We start from the raw sequence: 16,959 nt of genomic DNA, 5'->3' as shown, positions 1-16,959 counted from the left end.
CTAAGCACAAGTATTAGCATTAGCATTTGTAGTATTGGTATAAGTATTATCAATAGCATAAGTATTAGCATTAGTACTGGTATGAGTATTAGCATTAGTATAAGTATTAATATTGGTATAAGTATTAGTATTAACATTAGCAATAGTATTAGCATTAGTATAAGTGTTAGCATTAAAATAAGTATTAGCATTAGTGAAAGTATAAGTATTAGCATTAGTAAAAGTGTTAGCATTAGTATTGCCATTGGTATTAGTATGAATATTAGCATTAGTAAAAGTGTTAGCATTAGTATAAGTATTAATATTGGTATAAGTATTAGTATTAACATTAGCAATAGTATTAGCATTAGTATAAGTGTTAGCATTAATGTAAGTATTAGCATTAGTATAAGCATTAGCATTAGTATTAGCATTAGTGAAAGTATTAGTATTAGCATTAGTAAAAGTGTTAGCATTAGCATTAGTAGTTGTAAAAGTAGCACTCTGTAGTAATAGTTGTACTCTGAGTATGTACCTGCACAGTCCTGTCTGAGTACGTCTAAAGTACTTACAGATACTATAAATACACTGCTGTTTTCTTTCATTCATGAACAGAATCCATTTTTCAAAAACACTGTGACTTTGTTTTTGGCAAATCTCAGAGGTCGACTCCAATTAGTTCCTGGCAACAGAGTTTTATTAAAAATTTGAGCCAAACGCCGCAGCAGCTGCTTCTATAAACTCAACAAAGTGAAGTGAAAGAGCCAATGAGCAGAGCCGAGAATGAACGAGCCAATGAGCAGAGCCGATAATGAAAGAGCCAATGAGCAGAGCCGATAATGAAAGAGCCAATGAGCAGAGCCGATAATGAAAGAGCCAATGAGCAGAGCCGATAATGAAAGAGCCAATGAGCAGAGCCGATAATGAACAAGCCAATGAGCAGAGCCGATAATGAAAGAGCCAATGAGCAGAGCCAATAATGAAAGAGCCAATGAGCAGAGCCGATAATGAAAGAGCCAACGAGCAGAGCCAACAATGAACGAGCCAACGAGCAGAGCCGACAATGAATGAGCCAACGAGCAGAGCCGAGAATGAAAGAGCCAACGAGCAGAGCCGACAATGAACGAGCCAATGAGCAGAGCCGAGAATGAAAGAGCCAACGAGCAGAGCCGACAATGAACAAAGTGAAGGAGCCAATGAGCTAACGACATTTAAATTAGGTTAAAACAGCGACTCAAACACGTGGACGATGCACATCGTTGTTAAAAGTCGGTAAATTAAGTTTTTAAGTGAGGACCCACATTGAAGACGCCTTAGCTCCTCCTACCAAAGATGTCTGGCCCCGCCCCTGTCGATATCGTGTGCCGCTGTATCGATACATCGCCAAGAACATATTCATTTATGCAGGACATCTGACATAATCACTGTTTTTATGATTCAAAACATCTTAAAAGCAGGAGAATAACGATTACTCAAACGCAAATCGCTCTGAAATAAAATGTTGAGGGTAAATGAGACGAGAACACTTCAACACGCTTCAAAGCTCTTCAAGGTCCAGGAGAATCCTCGTCTAATTCACTATTACGGCCTTTCGCTGATTTGAACCTGCCCCGGGGATTTGAACAAAGCTTCTTTTGAAATGAAAACTGCACAAAAACAAATTCAGCGCTTCGTCTAGAGATGTTTTTAAAACGCAAAACGATCCCATTAATTTGATTTAAAAAAGAGTTACTCCTACAGATCAAACGGAGCCTTTCATATATCTGCGGTTTGTGTCTACGGCATAAGGCGGTCAAAAGATTCTGTACGAGGCTCCGCCCACAAGCCTACGTCACCCACGCTCCCACACGACAATCCTCCATAAATATACAAAAACATGACACAAAACAACACACTACAGCTTCACAAACCTGGTGTGATGTGCAGTAGTGTCATTAACGCTGATTGTAATGTGATGGCGCCGTGAAGGGGGCGGGGCTTTGGACTCAAAAACGAAAGTACTCCTTCTTTAATACCCCCAAAGAAGTCAAATAATCTGTCTTTAAAGCGGCGTATTCCCCAGGTCGCTCCGTATCGACTGGTCTGATGTCATCTCCTCTCCTGATTACACATCACGGGACCAGGGGGCGGGGATTGATCATGAGAATGACAGATGAGTTCTCCAATAATCAATGAGCCTGATTGGAGAGGGGCGGAGTCAGTGTGAAGGCCACTGGAGACGTGGATCTCCTCTGGGACTCGGAGAGGAGCACGTTCGAACATACTGGGAGGTACAGGAAGTTGTAATTAACCCGCTCACGTTGTCCTAAATATGCAGTTAATCTAAAGTACGACAAAGTACTACAAGTTAGAAGAGTAGTGAGTGTATTGTTTAAATAAATGGAAAGGATACACAACTAAATATATGAAAAAACTGGACTGAGTGAGTGTGACGTCACCACAGCTCATCGAGGCTAGCAGTTATAGCGGCTAATCTGGAGCAGAGATCTATATTTGGAATTCTGTGCACATGTATCATAGCAACCAAAGAGCCAATCAGGAGCGAGGATGTTGAAGGTAACGCCCCTTCTGTGGTCGCCTGTTATATCAAAACTGTGAACGTGACTGCACTGACACAACAAATTCACCTACAATGGACATAGCTAACCCGCTAGCCGCCGCGTTACAAACAGGAAGTGATCATGGGCGCACTTCCTGCTCCACTGAATTGGTTACAGCAAAAAAAAAACACACTCAAAAAACATCGCCAGACTCGTCATTTTGGTCTTAAATGTTCGTATTAACCCTCTACATGATCCTGGGGTTTTTATTTCACTATTGTGTCTGTAAATCAAGATATGAACATTAATAACAGACAAATCACATGTTTTATCTCATTTTATTAAGTTATTTTGAAGTTTTGTTTTTTTGTGTGTTTTTTTTTAGTTATTTTAAGGATTTTTTTGTTTGTTTTTTTGTTATTTTGAGTTTTGTTTTTGTTTAGTTTTTTTTGTTATATTGAGTTCATTTATTTATTTTTGTTAATTTTGAGGGTTTTTCTTTTGTGGGTTTTTTAAGTTATTTTGGGGTTGTTTTATTTAGTTATTTTGATTTCATTTATTTTTTTTTCTTGTTATTTTGAGTTTTTTTTTTTGTTTTGTTATTTTGAGTTTGTTTTTTTTAAATCTGTCCCCTCTCTCTGTCTCTGCTGCTTCAGACTCATTCTGGTCTTAAATGTTCGTATTAACCCTCTACATGATCCTGGGGTTTTTATTTCACTATTGTGTCTGTAAATCAAGATCTGAACATTAATAACAGACAAATCAGGTCCTTCTGTCCCCGAGGTCGCTCCTGTTAGCGTTAGCAACAGGTTTGATTGACAGCGTTGCTAAGCGGCCGCTCTCTGTTAAACCAGCGATGTGAGCGGAAAGGGGCGTTACCTTCAGCAGCCTCGCTCCTGATTGGCTCTTTGGTTGCTGTGACACTCGTCTCTATCTGTTCTAGCTTCGTGAGCTTCATTTGACGTCACACTCATTATTTATCTCTTTCTTTCCTTTGGGGCTTTGACAGTAAATCCTCGAGTCCTTGAGTGAAACCTCTTCTGGCTCATGTTTTAGTGTCTGTATAATCCAGATAATGAAAAAGTCCATAATTATTTTTACATTCATTTTAATTATTGGCGCTGTACAAAGCAACTGCTGGACATTTGACTCAGAAAACTGTTTGAAAATGTACCCACTAATGTAATGTTCCTCTTATAACATACGGGGTATTAAAGAGGAGGTATTTACTTCTATGTTGTATTAAAGAGGAGGTATTTACTTCTATGTTGTATTAAAGAGGAGGTATTTACTTCTATGTTGTATTAAAGAGGAGGTATTTACTTCTATGTCGTATTAAAGAGGAGGTATTTACTTCTATGTCGTATTAAAGAGGAGGTATTTACTTCTATGTTAAATTCGCCCAAATCAAAGTATTAACATGTTTTATCAGTTTCACTTTCGTTTTTGTCGCTCTGAGTCCAAAGCCCCGCCCCCTTCACGGCGCTATCACATCACAATCAGCGTTAATGAAACTACTGCACATCACACCAGGTTTGTGAAGCTGTAGTGTGTTGTTTTGTGTCATGTTTTTGTATATTTATGGAGGATTGTCGTGTGGGAGTTTGTGGATCTCACTCGGTTCATGTTCTACACAACAGAGCAGTAGCTAACTTTAGCGTTAGCATCAGTGAGTACGGGGTAAAGTTGGAGCGACTTTATTTGACTTTATCTTGTTAATGAGCACAGTTTGGGGATTTCTTATAAAAAAACAGACCCTTGTGATCAAATGAAATCAGTTCGATAAAACAAAGGTGTTTCTGTATCAGGAATGCTCCACAGTAGGGCATTAAAAGTGTGTTCAGATGATCTTAAAGGGGCTGACAGCTCTGGTCTACATCCTGTTAAACACATGGAGACCGTCTTTATGAAGCCACTGCCTAAAAATCCAGGATCCAAGACTCGGAATAAGTTCTGTCCAGCGGCGCTCGGAAAAAAAACAAGACGAGTGAGACGAGTTTAAGGTGACGTCATCAGGGGTCGGTACGGAACGAATTTAGCAACAAAGACGAGCACAAAGATTCATCTGAGCCCAACGCCGTCGAGCTCCCGGGGCGTCGTCCTGAAGTGTCCGTATAAACGCTCCAAACACGTGGAACAGGAGCGTGAATCTGCAGCACGACGACTTATGTTAAAAGCGTCAGAATCACAGCAGAGCGACGGAGACGAGCAGGTATCAGACCGTGGATTTATGTGGCGTTCAAAGAGGAGGTGAGACGATACGACGCAGAGGAGTAAACTGATAGATTCTTCTTCTCAGCCTCAGATAAAAACAGACTTTGCAGCTGGAGAACTCCTCTAAATCACACTTCATCACCTCTCTCCAGTGAGGACGCAGAGGAGTTAACACACCTCTGCCTCAGATAAAAGACTTGGCAGAGGGAGAACCCCATGACGTCACCTCTCTCCAGTGAGGATGGAGAGGGTGCAGAGGAAAAGGACGCAGAAGAACAGGGTGCAGAGGAGAGGCAGAAGAGGGTGGGGTGCAGAGGATACGACGCAGAGATAAAAACAGATAAAAACAGACTTTGCAGCTGGAGAACTTCTCAGAACAACACTGCATCATCTCTCTCCAGTGAGGATGCAGAGGATGGAGTGCAGAGAAAAGGATGCAGAGGAAAGGATGCAGAAGAACAGGGTGCAGAGGAGTTAACTGACCGCTTCTTCTCCTCAGATAAAAACAGACTTGGCGGCTGGAGAACTTCTCAAAACCCCCATGGCGTCATCTTTTTAGTGAAGATGCGGAGGGTAAGATGCAGAAGAACAGGGTGCAGAGGATAGGAAGAGGAGGGTGGGGGTGCAGAGGATACGACGCAGAGGATACAGTTAACAGACGGATTTTTCTCCTCAGCCTCAGATAAAAAACAGACTTTGCAGCTGGAGAACTCCTCAGAACAACACTGCATCATCTCTCTCCAGTGAGGATGCAGAGGATGGAGCGCAGAGAAAAGGACGCAGAGGATCGGGTGCAGAGGACACGACGCAGAGGAGCGAACAGACAGATCCTCCTCCTCCGCCTCAGATAAAAGAACCCCATGACACCCTCTCCAGTCGTCGGCCGCGTCTCATTGATTTTATGAAAGCCTGTTTTAATTAACTGGTGCCTCTCCAGGAGCCGTCACCGCCGCCGCGCTAACGAGACAATTAAGACGCTTCGATTTGGCTCCGGCGAGAGGGATCCCCGAGTCCCCCCCGTAACGACAAACCTAACGAGGACTCGGGACGGTCCTGACCCGAGTCCAAGATCCGAGAGTCCGGCGAATCACAAACAGAATTACGCCGAGGAAACTGAAAGAGACGGGTTCAAAACGTGGACTGTGTTTATATAAATGGACAGAGCTAACGTGCTAGCGCCGCGTTACAACAGGAAGTGATCGCGTGTGCACTTCCTGCTCCATCCAATCTGGCTCCAGTTCATTTTCTACGTAAAAACCGTGTCCCCTCTTTGTAACTGCTCTTCGTTTTGTTACAGCTGATGGATTTAAACAAATTCTCTATGAAAAAGTGGGTTTTCCGTCACTGTCCAAAATGTCTCCGTACGGGACGACTTCAAAAACTCCCAGAATCCCTCAGTGTTTGATAATCTTTGATACCGGAACATTTAACGCCAGATCACATGACTGCGTGAGTCTAAGGACGAGCCGAAACAAAACTGAGACGGGAAATTCAACGAAAATGGACTAAAAATCAAAAAATCCAGTCAAAAAATGAATAATAATGAAGAAAAAAACACGATTGTCAGTTTGTCAGTGCGACCGTAACAAACATGTGAAATTATATCCTCAGATGTGACTAATATTCCACATATAAGTCACATCTGAGTATAAGTCGCACAAAAAAGTGTGATTTATAGTCTGGAAAACACAGGACGCTTCAACGACAAGCAGAACTGGACACGTTGGTGACAGAATCGACATTTAATAATCTGAAAACACACTTTTTAACACAGACCTGCTTCTGTTTTTAATGTTTGTTTTAAGGTTTAATGTAAATGGACTTGTTTGTTTTGTTTGTTTTTCTCTTTGGATTGATTTTTAAACGGGGCGGCCATGAAAAAGAGAGTAAAAGTGTCTCAGTGGGTTTTTCTGTATAAATAAAGAAAGATAAATAAAAATATATAAAATAAAATAAATAAAAAAATACATAAATAAAATAAATAAATAAAAATAAATAATTAATAACTTAAATAAATTAATACGTGAAAAAATAAATAATAAAATAAAATAATAAATAAATAAAATAAAACAAAACAAAACAAAAGTACATAAATAAAAATAAATACATAAAAAATACATAAATAAAATTAAATAAAAAAATAAAATAAATACATAAATAAAAAAATAAATACATACAAATAAATAATTAATAAACTTAAATAAATAAATACATGAATAAATAAATAATAAAATAAAATAATAAATAAAACTGCTGCTGTCAGACTCATTCTGGTCTTAAATGTTCGTATTAACCCTCTACATGATCCTTTTTATTTCACTTTTGTGTCTGTAAATCAAGATATGAACATTAATAACAGACAAATCCGGTCCTTCTTTCCTCGCTCCTGATTGGCTCTTTAGTTGCTATGATACTCGTGGTCGGAATTCGTCTCTAATCTACGTCTTATTAACGCACTGAAAAGTAAACAAATGTATTGCATAATTCTGACACTTGGACCTGTCGTATCACGTTTAGAATCCTGAAATGTCACTACAGAGAAATAAAGCCAGAAACGATAATATTAAAACTACTTTATGTCACTAATTAAGATGTAAAAAATAAACGATAACTCCAGTGAACCGAACAGCAGAATGTGCCAATAATTAGTGGTAAAAGCGACCGCTCCACAGCTCAAATCGGACCAAATTACAACAAAAACAACACAAATCTCTCCAGTTTTACACAGAAAATGTCCTCACCCAAAATATATTCAACCTTTCACATACTGAAGTGGATGCGGCGTTTATTATGACAGACTTATTAACCAGGCTATTAACACGGCTGCTGCTCAACTCTCAGTCTCTTTCATCGCCGGGAAAAACACTTCTGCAGAACTGTTTAATTAATGCCATAGTTTAAAAGTGGCTGCTTATTTAATCCAGTCTCTTCATCTTTTCTAATTTTGTATAAAAGCTGCAAACCTCAAAGTGTAAACTCAAGAAACATGCGGCCAACGTCCTCGTCTCGGCAGCTGAATAGGAAGGACGCTGGGTGGTTGCCGGGTGGTTGCTGCGTAGTTGCCGAGTGGTTGCCGGGTGGTTGCCGAGTGGTTGCCGGGTGGTTGCCGATTGCCGAGTAGTTGCTGCGTGGTTGCCGAGTGGTTGCCGGGTGGTTGCTGCGTAGTTGCCGAGTGGTTGCCGGGTGGTTGCTGCGTAGTTGCCGAGTGGTTGCCGAGTGGTTGCCGGGTGGTTGCTGCGTAGTTGCCGAGTGGTTGCCGGGTGGTTGCCGAGTGGTTGCCGGGTGGTTGCCGATTGCCGAGTAGTTGCTGCGTGGTTGCCGAGTGGTTGCCGGGTGGTTGCTGCGTAGTTGCCGGGTGGTTGCCGGGTGGTTGCCGAGTGGTTGCCGGGTGGTTGCCATGTGGTTGCCGGGTGGTTGCTGCATGGTTGCCGGGTGGTTGCCGGGTGGTTGCCGAGTGGTTGCCGGGTGGTTGCCGGTTGCCGAGTAGTTGCTGCGTGGTTGCCGGGTGGTTGCTGCATGGTTGTCGGGTGGTTGCCGGGTGGTTGCCCAGTGGTTGCCGGGTGGTTGCCGATTGCCGAGTAGTTGCTGCATAGTTGCCGAGTGCTTGCCGAGTGGTTGCTGCGTGGTCGCCGGGTGGTTGCCGAGTGGTTGCCGGGTGGTTGCCAGGTGGTTGCCGAGTGGTTGCCGGGTGGTTGCCGGGTGGTTGCCGGGTGGTTGCCGAGTGGTTGCCGGGTGGTTGCCGATTGCCGAGTAGTTGCTGCGTGGTTGCCGAGTGGTTGCCGGGTGGTTGCTGCGTAGTTGCCGGGTGGTTGCCGGGTGGTTGCCGAGTGGTTGCCGGGTGGTTGCCATGTGGTTGCCGGGTGGTTGCTGCATGGTTGCCGGGTGGTTGCCGGGTGGTTGCAGAGTGGTTGCCGGGTGGTTGCCGGTTGCCGAGTAGTTGCTGCGTGGTCGCCGGGTGGTTGCTGCATGGTTGTCGGGTGGTTGCCGGGTGGTTGCCGAGTGGTTGCCGGGTGGTTGCCGATTGCCGAGTAGTTGCTGCATAGTTGCCGAGTGCTTGCCGAGTGGTTGCCGCGTGGTTGCTGCGTGGTCGCCGGGTGGTTGCCGAGTGGTTGCCGGGTGGTTGCTGGGTGGTTGCCAGGTGGTTGCCGAGTGGTTGCCGGGTGGTTGCCGGGTGGTTGCCGGGTGGTTGCCGAGTGGTTGCCGGGTGGTTGCCGGGTGGTTGCCGGGTGGTTGCCGGGTGGTTGCTGAATGGTTGCCGGATGGTTGCCGAGTGGTTGCCGAGTGGTTGCCGGGTGGTTGCTGGGTGGTTGCCGGGTGGTTGCCGGGTGGTTGCTGCGTGGTTGTCAAGTGGTTGCCGGGTGGTTGCCGAGTGGTTGCTGCGTAGTTGCCAGGTGCTTACTGCGTGGTTAGAGGCCACAGGGGGCGCTAGAGGCAAAATCATCGTGTCCTTAGGCGACACACTCCGCCCACTCTGCCTCGTTTGAATCGTGTGCTGGTGGAGGTCGATGGCACCAGTTTGCAGTCTCACTTCTGTCAGTCTGTCCCAGGGCGGCTGTGGCCAGTGAATAATCCACAAAACTCTAAAGCGACTTTGAGCGTCTAGAAAAGCACGATTCACCTCGTTCCGGACGCTTCCGTAGGCGCCGCCATCGTCTTTGGGGTCGTATTCATGATCTTGACGGGGAATCGGTTCTGTAGGGACTCGAGAGCCGTTTTAAAGACTCAAGAGAATCGGAGAAGTGTTGAATCGTTGGTCACATGAACACAGGACGTTTCACACAATTTAACTTCCTTTATATGAGATTTTAATTTTTAAATCCTAAATTCTCCATTGAAATCCACGGGAACAAGGTCGATAGAAGACGAATCGATCATTAAAGCTACAAACGTGTTATGAAACGTACGTGACGAGGATTTTCAGATCAATTTAAGTCCAGTGTGGCCCAAAAGTCACTGACTCTTTTAAATCTCCAGTCGCTCCTGTGATTCTTAAATTAAACTCACCAAATTTTAGCAGCAGATAAACTGAACCTAACGAGATTTTTGTCAATAAATACAGTTATAATTGTTCATTTACACTTGAACTTATCACGACTGAAACTACAGGAAGTGTCCACCATTTTGTTTTTCTCCCTGAACTCACTCTGCGTCACATTTAAATCATTTACGTCTCTTATTTGATCCTCGATGTCACGTTTTTAAGTCGTTTATCATCTGAGGTTTATTCACAAACACCTTTTCTTTAAGATCGACCCACAGGAAGAAATCAGGACGAGTCAGGTCTGTGGAGATACTGCCCCCCAGGACGCACAAAAACAGTAAATAATTGATCGTCGACCTCATCTTCTCCGACGTAACTTTCGCCCGTCCCTCCTGACAAACTAATAAATAAACTCGTCTGTGGATTTAAAACGAAAATCCTGAGAGGAAACGGCCACGTAAACGGCTCTTGTCTCCATGACGACGAATCCCGTGAAACACATCAGACACGACGCACAAAAGAGCCACGAGAGAGTCAAAATGAGCCACAAATAAAGACTTTGGAGAGGACGAAGCACCGGGATTAAAAGAAACAAACGTGAACAAGAAGGAAAGAAGCAACTACTTAACATTTAACGATTGGACAAGGACTTATCCAAACACCGAGGATGTTTCTGCGGTGAGTTCTGTTTTTTATGCACTTTTATTTTTGCCATATTTATCTGTAGAAGGTAAAATAAAATAATAAAATGGTCCGTAAAAATAAAATCTACGTTATTTCCGGTCGATGGCGCAAAAACGCATTCACAAGAAGGTTTTTTGAGGACTTTTCCAGGACATTTTTAGCTTTGTAAACAGTTTTTTATAATAAAGATGTGGTCTAAGTCAAATGCACTCGATTTGGTGAAGTAAATGAACAAAATCGACTAAAAATAAACAAAATCAACTTAAAATAAACAGGTTCTCGACTCAATTTTTTTAATCCAACTGCTCTGAGAAGTGGCAGTAAAAGTTTAGACTAATTTGAAATCCAATAAAATCAAAGAAAGCAAAGTGTGGAGACATTTTCAAGGACATAATATATAATTCCCAAGACATTTTTCTCGTTTTCCGTGTGTTTTCCGTGTCTGAAAAACCTTGAAAACAGACCCTTTTTTTATGAGCGTTAGACTCAGTGTGTGCGATTCAAAATCTGTGTAGTTTCCTGCATTTTGGTGAATTTTACAGGAGATAATTGAAAAATCCGGCTGCTCTAAGAAGTGCAAGTAAAAGTCTGTGTTAATTTGAAATCAAACAAAACAGTGAAGTGTGGAGACGTTTCCAAGGACAAAATATATTATTTCCAGGACATTTTTCTCATTTTCCATGTCTGAAAAAAATGGAAAATAATTGTCTTGTTTCCTCAGGACACGGGGGAACATGTTTGTCCCCCAAATCAAACAACGCTACATGTTTTTATGAGCGTGTGTGTGTGTGTGTTAGCCTGAGCGTGTGTGTGTGTGTGTTAGCCTGAGTGTGTGTGTTAGCCTGAGCGTGTGTTTGTGTGTTAGCCTGAGCGTGTGTGTTAGCCTGAGCGTGCGTGTTAGCCTGAGCGTGTGTGTGTGTTAGCCTGAGCGGGTGTGTGTGTGTTAGCCTGAGCGCGTGTGTGTGTTAGCCTGAGCGGGTGTGTGTGTGTTAGCCTGAGCGCGTGTGTGTGTTAGCCTGAGCGGGTGTGTGTGTGTTAGCCTGAGCGGGTGTGTGTGTGTTAGCCTGAGCGGGTGTGTGTGTTAGCCTGAGCGGGTGTGTGTGTGTTAGCCTGAGCGGGTGTGTGTGTGTTAGCCTGAGCGGGTGTGTGTGTTAGCCTGAGCGGGTGTGTGTGTGTTAGCCTGAGCGCGTGTGTGTGTTAGCCTGAGCGGGTGTGTGTGTGTTAGCCTGAGCGGGTGTGTGTGTGTTAGCCTGAGCGCGTGTGTGTGTGTTAGCCTGAGCGCGTGTGTGTGTGTTAGCCTGAGCGGGTGTGTGTGTGTTAGCCTGAGCGCGTGTGTGTGTTAGCCTGAGCGGGTGTGTGTGTTAGCCTGAGCGTGTGTGTGTGTGTTAGCCTGAGCGTGTGTGTGTGTGTTAGCCTGAGCGTATGTTTGTGTGTTAGCCTGAGCGTGTGTTTGTGTGTTAGCCTGAGCGCGTGTGTGTTAGCCTGAGTGTGTGTGTGTTAGCCTGAGTGTGTGTGTGTTAGCCTGAGCGTGTGTGTGTTAGCCTGAGCGTGTGTTTGTGCGTGTTAGCCTGAGCGTGTGTTTGTGTGTTAGCCTGAGCGTGTGTGTGTGTTAGCCTGAGCGTGTGTTTGTGTGTTAGCCTGAGCGCGTGTGTGTGTGTTAGCCTGAGCGTGTGTTTGTGTGTGTTAGCCTGAGCGTGTGTTTGTGTGTTAGCCTGAGCGTGTGTGTGTGTTAGCCTGAGCGTGTGTTTGTGTGTTAGCCTGAGCGCGTGTGTGTGTGTTAGCCTGAGAGCGTGTGTGTGTGTTAGCCTGAGCGTGCGCGCGTGTTAGCATGCGCCCGCGTGGCCGTGCTCCTGACCTTTGGCGGAGGTCGTCGATGCAGCGCTGCAGATGGACCTCTCCCGCCGTCACCAGGACGTGCTCCCCCGTCTCCTGGATCAGGACCTCGGCGCACGGGTCGGCCTGGTTCAGCAGACGCATGCCCCGAACCAGCCTCGGCATGTCACCTGCCAAAGACGACAGCGGCGACTGAGCGCGGCGAGAAAGAGGAGACTAAAGCTGCACCGTGGAACTTTTCTGCTCGTCTCCATGGATACGTTATTGCAAAGAAAAACTGAATCGTGTAAATTGGACTTAAGTTTTACGCGAGTACGTCAGATTTATCTCTTTTCGCGATGGACGACTGAAGGTTTTACGCAGACGTCGTTCGCTGTAATGTTCCACAGTGCGGCATTACATTTTTTGAAGCGAATGAACCGGCTTGTATCCATGGAGACAGACAAATTTAAAGCCATAATGTGCTATTTTCCAGCGTAGCAATAACGTCGCCGTGAGGAACAACAGGAAGGAAGCAGAAAAGTTCCAAAGTGCATCGTTTACGCTTAAATTAAAACAAAACGCTTCAGTTTGAGGATCCGTACTGGGATGTCTGGGCTCTATGGCGACCCGGACGATGGGCGTGGCCTCGAAGTTGAGCGGCGTGAAGGGCGGGCAGGCGGGCGACGTCGACAACGTGGCGGATTTCAACACGAACTCCTCCAGACCTCCGATACCTGGAGAAAAACAGGAGGAAGAGGAACAGAGATAATCGTAAAAAACAAACAAATAAACTAAAATATCATGAAATGTGACGTGACGCGTGAGGGCATCAGGTGTAATCAGTGTGTAAAGTCCAGGAGGAGATAAGCAAATAAACACAGGAGGAGCTTTAAATAACATGTTTAAGTAGTTTAAAAGGACAAAAATGAACTATTGACAAGCTAATTTACATGCTACGTTATGTTGTGTTGTTAGCATGCATGTGGGTTAGCGTTAGCATTAGCACTGTTGTTTGTTGTTTGTTTGTTGTTTGTTTGTTGTTTGTTTGTTGTTTGTTTGTTGTGTATTTCGTGTCATGACTAAAGTCTAAACTCATCAGTGACGAGTTTCACTCCTGGAGAAACGAGGTTCTACGAGATCAACACAGAGAGGAGGAAATGTGCAGGAGGAGGAGAGGAAAAGAGACAAGAGGAGGAGAGGAGAAGAGGAGGAGACGAGACGAGAGGGGGAGAGGAGAGGAAAAGAGACAAGAGGAGGAGAGGAGAAGAGGAGGAGACGAGACGAGAGGGGGAGAGGAGAGGAAAAGAGACAAGAGGAGGAGAGAAGACAAGAGGAGGAGAGGAGACAAGAGGAGGAGAGGAGAGACAAGAGGAGGAGAGGAGAGACAAGAGGAGAAGAGAAGACAAGAGGAGGAGAGGAGACAAGAGGAGGAGAGGAGACAAGAGGAGGAGAGGAGAGACAAGAGGAGGAGAGAAGACAAGAGGAGGAGAGGAGACAAGAGGAGGAGAGGAGAGACAAGAGGAGGAGAGGAGAGACAAGAGGAGGAGAGAAGACAAGAGGAGGAGAGGAGACAAGAGGAGGAGAGGAGAGACAAGAGGAGGAGAGGAGAGACAAGAGCAGGAGAGAAGACAAGAGGAGGAGAGGAGACAAGAGGAGGAGAGGAGACAAGAGGAGGAGAGAAGACAAGAGGAGGAGAGGGGACAAGAGGAGGAGAGGAGAGACAAGAGGAGGAGAGAAGACAAGAGGAGGAGAGAAGACAAGAGGAGGAGAGGGGACAAGAGGAGGAGAGAAGACAAGAGGAGGAGAGAAGACAAGAGGAGGAGAGGAGAGACAAGATGAGTTGTTTTTTTTTGTTATTTGGAGGATTTTCTTTTTTTTGTGGTTATTTTGAGGTTGTTTTTTTTAGTTATATTGAGTTAATTTATTTTTTTCATTTTGAGAGTTTCTTTTTTAGTTCTTTTTATTTCATTTCATTATAAACATCACTTTTTTCACAGTTTGTCCGTTGGTGCGACTTATATCTGGAATTATTCAAATATAAAACGTCTGTTCTTGGTCTCGGATCTTGTAAAACAAATTTCCCCCAAAAAATACGACTTATATTTGTTTATTTCTTCATTATTTTGTATTTTTGTGTCGTGCGACTTCTACTCCAGAGCGACGTATAATCCTAAAAACACGGTAAATTAAACTGAAACCAGAACTCGCCAAACACCACCAGAGGGCGCCGTTTAAACCACCACTGTACGTTTCAGTGAAAAAAGGAGAGTTTCGTTCACTTCCTTCGCCGTTTCTCCTCTTCAATCTGTTCAAACGACCGGCAGAAGTCCGGCGTCTTAAAGAACGGCCCCGGGAAGCCGCCGTGCGACCCCTGGCGTGGGCGTAAACGTGGGCCAGACGCCACTCCACAGACCCGAGCCAAAGCACACAAGAGCAGAACTGAGAACGACTTAAATAAATATGAGACATGTTGACAAAAGAACCCAGGAGTTGACTTCACACGTCTCACATGTCGAGTCGGATCCGAGCGCGGGCGGAAAACCGGCCTCGTCGACGCGCAGCACGAGTCCGACGCAGTTTGAGTGTGATCGCGCCGCGTACCTGGGGTTATATTTGAGCGTTACACAAGAGCTGTCGTTCATCTGATGAGACGAACAATTCAAAACGGAAAACGCCAGGATTTCACAGCTTCAGAGCGACGTCGAGTCAAGTAATGTGATATTTGTGACATCTGGGAACGACAGACGGAACGAGGCCGGAAGTGAAACGCTCCCGAAAGAACAAACACAAGACGAACGAGGTTAAAGCGACGGAGCGAAACGCGTGGATAAAACGCAACCTCAGATCGTTTTGTTTAAGGTTTTACTCATTAAAATACAAACCTAAATCACGTTTGGAGTTAATTTGAATTTATTTGTCATGAAAAAGTCCAAATCTCTGACTGGTGATGCACAAAAACAGTCCAAACAAAAGAGTCACATTAAATCATTATAAAAAAGTGAAGTCATGTGATCGTGATAAAAAACACGGTGTTTAAAGGTCAAAGGTCATGTACGACACAAAATGGAGCTTTAATCCATGTTAGAATGTCGTTAGTGCGTCAAAAACAGACCTGGAGTTGTGTTTTGTTTTATTTATTATTAGTCTGTCACATCTACAAAGATCAAAACGCGACGTTCCACCTTGTGATGTCATCAAGTGGCAGTTTTCAAATTAACTCCAGGACTGAAATGATCCAAATGATTCTATAAATGAAGGTGTGTGGAGTTTAAAAACACAGTGGAGCACTTCCTGTATCACCACACGATGACATCACAAGGTGGAACAGTGTTTTCTGACTGTAACATGGCGCCGTTTTGTGGCATTGTGTGGTGTTTCGTGGCGTTTTGTGGTGTTTCGTGGCGTCTCGTGGCATTTCGTAGCATTTCGTGGCGTTTCGTGGCGTTTCGTGGCGTCTGCTCTGATTCCCAATAAACAGGTGTAGTTCATGAGCACAGTTTTGGAGCGCCGGGTCGGTCCGGGTGGTTTAATGGGGTTGTGTTGACGGACGGCCCACTCTCACGTTACACGTACAGCTGCACAGGGTTTTCCCATAGACCACAGTGTAACACAAGACGCTCTGTGAACTGTGACTGCGCATTTTATAAACTCAGAATCACCGCGTTTGTGTCGAGTTTAAAGGAAGAACCATTTATGTCTACAGCCGAGAGACATTAAAGTGGACGTATGACTCTATTTTCTGATCTGTTCTAATGTCGTTTCCTCGTCACACACAGACCTGGAGTTGTGTTTTTGTTTCATTCTCACATGTTTAACACACAAACTCTGCAGATTTAGGCTGAAAACACTCTGTTCCACCTTGTGATGTCATCATGTGGTGATACAGGAAGTGCTCCACTGTGTTTTTAAACTCCACACACCTTCATTTATAGAATCATTTGGATCATTTCTGGAGTTGTCTCTTATCTCGACTGAACTAAAGGTAAAAGGAGGAGGAGTTAAGTTGAAAACTCCCACTTGATGACATCACAAGGTGGAACGCCGCGTTTTTGAGGAGGGAACAGCCTCAGAACATGGAGCTCACGGGGAATTTAACCTGGAGTCGACTGAAAACACTTTAGATTTACACAGTGATTAAGAAATGAAGTGTACAAGTGTGAAAAAGAGAAAAAACAGAGAGAAAGAGAGAGAGAGACAGAGAGAGAAGGAAAGAGAGAGAGACAAACAGAGAGAAAGAAAGAGAGAGACAAACAGAGAGAGAAAGAGAGAGAGAGGATGGAGAGAGATGGGGGAAGAAAGAGGGAGAGAGAGAAGAGAGAAAGAAAAGACAGAGAAGAGAGAAGAGAGAGAGAGAAGAGAGAGAAAGGAGAGAGAGAAGAGAGAGAGAAAGAAGAGACAGAGAGAGGAGAGAGAAGACAGAGAAAGGAGAGAGAGGAGAGAGAAAGGAGAGAGAGATAGGGGGAAGACAGGGAGAGAGAAAGAGAGAAGGGGGATCAAATGAAGAGAGAAGGAGAAAGAGAGAAACAGGGAGACAGAGAGAAAGTGAGAGAGAGAAGGAGAGAGAGAGGGAAAGAGGAGGAGTGAGAGTGCGTCCCGGGTGAACACTCTGCTGTAAAAACACGTCTCTCTCTTTTCTCTCCACTTTAATCACATTTTCCGTCTCTCTCTCTCTCTGTCTCTCTCTCTCTCTCTCCCTCTCTCTCTCTCTTTATTCTTTCATTTGTTTTGATGTTTGCTCCAGTCCGT

General features: G+C 44.5%; 1 protein-coding gene across 1 annotated transcript in view; it reads right to left on the bottom strand.

The window, feature by feature from the left end:
• efl1 (elongation factor like GTPase 1) overlaps positions 1 to 16,959 on the bottom strand; it is a 189,007-nt gene that overhangs the window by 50,948 nt on the left and 121,100 nt on the right. The window contains exons 15-16 of the mRNA XM_055229179.1: positions 12,816 to 12,947; positions 12,254 to 12,401 (exon numbers count right to left, since the gene is read on the bottom strand). Coding sequence (XP_055085154.1) covers positions 12,254 to 12,401; positions 12,816 to 12,947 — 280 coding nt within the window. The remainder of the gene's footprint in view (positions 1 to 12,253; positions 12,402 to 12,815; positions 12,948 to 16,959) is intronic.

Source organism: Periophthalmus magnuspinnatus, chromosome 3 (assembly GCF_009829125.3).
Source record: "Periophthalmus magnuspinnatus isolate fPerMag1 chromosome 3, fPerMag1.2.pri, whole genome shotgun sequence".
Classification (NCBI taxonomy): domain Eukaryota; kingdom Metazoa; phylum Chordata; class Actinopteri; order Gobiiformes; family Gobiidae; genus Periophthalmus; species Periophthalmus magnuspinnatus.
Note: the sequence above shows the minus strand (reverse complement) of the source record. Positions and strands in the feature narration are given on the sequence as shown.